This window comes from Ostrea edulis, chromosome 7, assembly GCF_947568905.1.
Source record: "Ostrea edulis chromosome 7, xbOstEdul1.1, whole genome shotgun sequence".
In the NCBI taxonomy this organism is placed as follows: Eukaryota; Metazoa; Mollusca; class Bivalvia; order Ostreida; family Ostreidae; genus Ostrea; species Ostrea edulis.
This window is the reverse complement of record NC_079170.1, coordinates 63,064,356-63,071,026: the sequence shown is the minus strand read 5'-3', so window position 1 is coordinate 63,071,026 and position 6,671 is coordinate 63,064,356. Positions and strand designations below refer to the sequence as shown.

The window sequence follows — 6,671 nt, the reverse complement described above, 5'->3', positions numbered from 1 at the left end:
GTTTCTCATACGCTGTTTGATAACATGAATTCGACTGATACACAAACTAAGTAAGTGATAAGTATTTAGGGAGTAATTAAATACATAGAGTTCTTATCCTATCACGTTATTTCGCTGGTCATAAGTACCATATCCAAGATATTTCTTGCAAATATGACATTGTTTGTATGTTTCCTCTTCGGTAAAACATTTCTTTCGATAGTATTTAGTATTTCCCACATTCACATATTTAAAGAGAAGCCGCTTTTAATACATTTCATCGTCTTCCTCGTTGGCTGCATATCCACTCTGTTCCACTTTGGCATTCAAAGTTCCACTAAATGCACCTCCTATACAGAAGAGTTCGTATCTCGAAACTGGCGTATTACAAAGATAATATAATTACATAGATACTATTATTACACAGCATACTATAATAATTACACAGCATACTATAATAATTACACGAATACTATAATAATTACACAGCATACTATAATAATTACATAGATACTGTAATAATTACACAGTATACTATAATAATTACACAGCATACTATAATAATTACACAGTATACTATAATAATTACACAGATACTATAATAATTACACAGCATACTATAATAATTACACCGCATACTATAATAATTACACAGCATACTATAATAATTACACAGCATACTATAATTACACAGACACTATAATAATTACACAGCATACTATAATAATTACACAGCATACTATAATAATTACACGAATACTATAATAATTACACAGCATACTATAATAATTACATAGATACTGTAATAATTACACAGTATACTATAATAATTACACAGATACTGTAATAATTACACAGATACTATTATTACACAGCATACTATAATAATTACACAGATACTATAATAATTACACAGATACTATAATAATTACACAGCATACTATAATAATTACACCGCATACTATAATAATTACACAGACACTATAATAATTACACAGATACTATAATGATTACACAGATACTGTAATAATTACACAGCATACTATAATAATTACACAGATACTATAATAATTACACAGATACTGTAATAATTACACAGCATACTATAATAATTACACAGATACTATAATAATTACACAGATACTGTAATAATTACACAGATACTGTAATAATTACACAGATACTGTAATAATTACACAGATACTGTAATAATTACACAGATACTATAATAATTACACAGATACTGTAATAATTACACAGATACTGTAATAATTACACAGCATACTATAATTACACAGACACTATAATAATTACACAGCATACTATAATAATTACACAGCATACTATAATAATTACACAGATACTATAATAATTACACAGATACTGTAATAATTACACAGATACTGTAATAATTACACAGTATATTATGATAATTACATAGATACATTATGTACATGAACTATGATAATTACAAAACATGCTATTATAGATATACAACGTACTACAATTACAATTAAACATCTGACCTGGAGGTTATAAAGCAATTTTTGAACACCTTTTTCATACTCAAAATCGCACTCCATGCTCTAAATCGTACTCATATTTAAAAGTGAAGGTTACAAAACTTTCATGATATTATTTTCATCCTCAAATGGAGTACATGTTCAAGATTTTTCGATTATGCTTTGAAGCTTGCTCTCAGAGTTGTACTCAAAACAAACATGGCTAAGTTTGAGTATGAGTACGGTAAAAGTTTTATAACCTCCGGGCCGAATTGTTAAAGAATTACAGAGTATATTATGATAATTGTACATTAGCCTGTAATAATCATATACATGTAGCATACCATGAATAGTTACACAATATACTAGTATTATTACACAATATACTATTGTGATTATAATGTGTAACATAGTAATTACACAGTGAATTATAATTATAACGTTATAAAATCACATAAAATATAATAATTACACAAACATTACGGTTCTTCTTTGTATTTGTTTTCCTTCTTACTACCCGCCTTGTCTATGATTGAAACTTGGATAATGTCAATTTTCGTTTTGCTGCACAACCTGTCATAAAGAAGCACGCGGAGTTTAAAAATAACAAACACAAAGAAATGCAGTAATATTCCCAGAACGAAAATCACTATAAAAGCTGTCGGCAGGGCGACGGAAACATTGTCCCAGTCCAACACGGTGTAGATCGCGGATCCTCCCGCGGCATAATGAAGGAGGGAGAGCACAAGGTAAGCTATAGAGAAGATGAGGGGTTGGTACACGTGTAAAAGCTTAGTCGGCTTGGCACATACCAGGATGTTGGCGATAGTAAACAGTGCGTTCATCGTATGGGTGATGATGCTGGGCGGATCGAAACCTGCAAAGTTAAGATAGACATGATAGCGACCATTGTAACATGATGTACCAATTTACACCTTCAAAATCTAATATATGCACACAGAAAATTTGGATGACATTGAAACCTGAAAAACGTCAGATATGTTTATGAGTGGGCACCGAAACGAGGTTTCCGTACGGCGTTACAATAGCTGTGACGCCTTAGGAATTCACTGATAAAACTCGAAAACTCCTCTGTAACACTCACTTGTCCTCCTGGAAGCCATGACAACCCTCAAGAGAACCCTACCTGGCATCCCACATCTTGATTATACACGTGTCTCACGCTTTCCGTTAGTACCAACATCGAACTTTGCACTTAATTCCAGTTCCACTCAACAAAATTCCTGCAATTTTCTCTCAACAGGACTTATCTCTAAATCATCCTATTAAAACTGCATTCTTCAGTCCGCAAGAAACCCGTTTGCTCAACAGTTCGTGGAAGTCGCCTTTAGGCCTAACGGATTTAATTGGGTTTTTTTTAAGTTGTGTATTCACAAATTACTACGCCCATCTCGAAATGACGTAGAATGTAGTCCAAGAATAACTCGCAAATTCAACTCAAATGAAATGTTTTATCATATAAACTCAATGTTTTAAAATATTAAATGATAAGGAATGAATTTATTATTTTTTCGTTGCATGGAGGAATTCCACGAAAAAAAAAGACGGAAAACTCTTTTGCATCATGCGCTTTTTTTTTTTTTTTTTTTCCCGTGGAATTCCTCATCCAACGAAAAAATAATAAATTCATTCCTTACACCCCTTTTGAAATTAACATTGCTTTCATCATAGACAATGAATTATACATGTTTGTTGCAAACTAGCTCGACTCGGTTTTTAGTACCACCTGTTTGCATAATTATTACCAAATATGGAGCATTATCAAGGTCAAGGGATACATTGGTTGTATTTTCATATGTTAACACTATATCTTCAGATGTTACATGTAACATTATTTGTTACATTCACTTGTGAAACAAATTCGATATCCAACAACAAAACATTGAATATCTTCTATTTTCTTATTATCACATAAGATCGGTCGCGGTAGCTCAGATGTAAAGTGTTCGCTTCGTAACCGGGAGGAGGTCGTGAGTTTGAGTCCCGTTAACATAGGTAGTGTTTGCTCCTTCGCCAAACGCTCGGCATTTAGAAGTGAAAATCAGTCTTCCCGATATATGACCTTAAAAACGAAGATTCACGGTCTAGGCAGATGTTGGCACGATAAAGAACCCTCACTGTTACGGATCTGAACGCTAAGCATACATGTAGGTCTAACTTTGTGGTACTTAACCTACAGTTAAAGTCTCAATATGAGTGAAAAATGCTCGACGTGAAACAAATCTTACCACAAAATCAGATTTGATTAATTAAAAAGTTAAATCAAAGACCATACTTTGAGTTACATTTACCTCTGATTTCTTTTTGTTATTGTCCACTCTTACTTGTACCACTAAAACCAGCCACAATTCGAAATTTCAGAATTTTAGCATGAAAACGCTTGACGAAATGACATTCAAATTGGACAAGTACCCTGAATGTATTAACACAATGTATAAACTTTATTAAATTTTGAGTTAAAACAGCGGGTCGTTACCCCTACACATAACCGAACCTAAACACAGAATTTGATTACGAATGTGGCAGTCCCAAAATAGACTAGACTGTTCTTTTACATTTTTCATCATCTATTACAATACTGTTGTTTACATTGTTAAGCTATATGTTATGTACGTGCTCAGAAATCGGAGAACTTGTACTTTATGTGAAAATGAGGATGAATTTCGTAATACCATGACTTGTTCAGCATTAAATGAAAGTAGAAAATTTTATTCACCTTCTAAATATACAAACACACCAAATGTCATAGAATTCTGTAATTTGTGACTTGAACTGACTTACTGACGGTGAGGAGACTGTAGTATTATACAGAATCTGTAATTCGTGACTTGAACTGACTTACTGACGGTGAGGAGACTGTAGTATGATATGGAAATGGTGAGTGCCACCACATTGTTGATGTTGTATAAACACCACACGAGCTGCAGGTACCACGGGGACCCTGATGTGCTCCCTGAAATAGAGGTATTCATCAACGTGAGAATGTGTCAGTGTTTGAAATAAATTCATATATGTAGTACTTAACGTATTCAAATGTGCAGTAGCAAGAATGAAACTATAGCCTCTCATTAATTTGATCTGCTTGTACAGAAGACATGATGAAATGATTAAGCCTTTTCCAGTAGCCGATATCAAACGTTATCAATGTAACATTTTCTGCGGTGAACGACGTCAAACCATCGGTTGGGGGGCACTGTCTGCTGCCCAAACTTTGTTACATGGATGTAGAATTTTGGTTTCATATTAAATACATTGTAAAAAATATATATGTAAACGCTTTGGGGGAATATCAATCAAATAGTGTCTTTATGTGATGCACTGTACTTCAAACTATTTTCTCTCTTAGGTTATGATTAACACACTGAGTTATATTTAACACGCGAACAATATAATTAAAATTAGAAGTTATATCCGCTCGCATACTAATTCTAATTAGATTGACTCGCGAAATGCATGTATAATGTACTCACCAGATAAAACATCCGATCGTTTTGCATATACATAAATAGTGATGACGCAATCACACACCGAGAAGATCCCAAGGAGGCTGTAGCCTATGTTGGTCAGATACAAGGGCCAGGCCATTTCGTTTGGCCACTGGCTGGAATAGTATGGCATCAGGAGAAGGTTTAAGAGATGGTAGAGTGCCCAAAATGACGTCCATACCGGGTAGAAATACCTAGGTCCGTGCTAAAAGTCAATAATCGCAAGGTACAGTGTATGTTTCGTGGAATTTTATAATATATTCGAAATTTTGAATATATGAAAGCTAGACATTTTTGCTGGGTGATACGTATACGAGATTTTTTTCTATGTTTATTTAATGACTGGAACTAATTATAGGCTCATATTATTCATGAGTAGGAAAATCAAAAATTACAGTTCAAGCAAGAAAAAACGTGTAAAATTACAAATAATGATATGAATTGTTTTGGAATATTTTCTTTAAATATTTTTCGTTTATGATTTATATCCGAAAGTGATTAAATTGATCATACCTGTGAAGTGACGAAATATTTCGCTTTGTCGTGTTTTAATGATAAATTGCACAGTCGAAATTCTTCTTTACATATCGAACAAATGCATCCCTCCATCGCTTCCACTTTAACTTCTTGTTTGAAAGTCATGATTCATTTTATGCCACAAATACTCCGCAGGTATTCGTTGATAATCGTTTCTGATATACACAGCAGTATTGGCCGTTATTTCATAACGTCGTAGGTATTTGTCATCCGACCACTATAGGTCGTGCGATATTAGTATATGCTATTAGATAACTATTTTACGTCATGTTTCTCCCGTTCGTCCAACGTGTCCGATAAGAAATGAAAAAAAAAAAAACTGGTCCGAATATTTCACGCTAATTTACAAGATTATGTCTCCTTCACATAAGTGGTACTACGCGTACCCCGGCTATTTCACAGCTACCCTTAAGCTTCTCCGTAGTAGATTTTAATGACCACAGAATTAAAGGTATTAAGATTATTACGAACTTTGGATGCTAGCTTATACACCTTAATCTGTTTTCATAGACGTTGTATGGGTGAATAACTTACGAGGATATTCGCAGCAAGGAATCATATTCTCTTTTTGTCACAGCTTGAAGAGGATTTGGATGCGGTCCGACATTCAAAAGGAACGGATTCAAGTGTCCCCTTCTCTTGCACGCGTGAATTGTTGTGTTGAGATACATGCAATTATTTTGCAGTTGTCTATTTTACTTATGATTTTTTTTTATCACAGACGGTAGAGACGATGTCCGATCTACGCGCTAAAAGAGAAAGATCGTGACTAAGCAGAACAATTATGAATACATCATCTTGTAAAATCATGAAGTATATAATTCGTGTGTAATAAACATAGTCATATTTTTATATTTTTTCCAACTTAGTGAATTTTGATAGTTAATCAAATATGCATGTACAGTGTTAATTACAGTCACCATCACGTTTAATTAAGGATTAATTATTCTTGTACTTCAGAAATTAATTTCGTTTTTGAAAATAAATGAAGCGCGTTTGCGCATCATGAAAAAAGTATGCCGGCGTGAAGCGTTGCTGTTCATACCCCCATATATTTCCAAGAATGAGAACGCATTGAAATGTGAAATTTTTTATTTTTTTTTTTTTTTGCTAATTAAACTTTATATTTGAACATTCTGTCCTATTT

The 6,671-nt window shown here is 33.4% G+C and overlaps 1 protein-coding gene and 1 long non-coding RNA gene across 2 annotated transcripts; one reads left to right on the top strand and one right to left on the bottom strand.

Moving 5' to 3' along the window:
• Window positions 1–1,919: 1,919 nt before the first annotated feature.
• On the bottom strand, window positions 1,920–5,724 carry LOC130048407 (protein rolling stone-like). The gene is made up of 4 exons (XM_056145068.1): window positions 5,501–5,724; window positions 4,973–5,192; window positions 4,345–4,455; window positions 1,920–2,358 (listed from the first exon to the last, which is right to left on the bottom strand). The coding sequence occupies exons 1-4, from the start codon at window positions 5,627–5,629 to the stop codon at window positions 1,961–1,963; spliced, it is 858 nt and encodes a 285-aa protein (XP_056001043.1). The 5' UTR covers window positions 5,630–5,724; the 3' UTR covers window positions 1,920–1,960.
• LOC130048410 (uncharacterized) lies at window positions 4,998–6,376 on the top strand. The gene is made up of 2 exons (XR_008797191.1): window positions 4,998–5,213; window positions 6,246–6,376. It is a non-coding gene; the product is annotated as an uncharacterized LOC130048410 (long non-coding RNA).
• The last annotated feature ends 295 nt before the right edge of the window (window positions 6,377–6,671 follow it).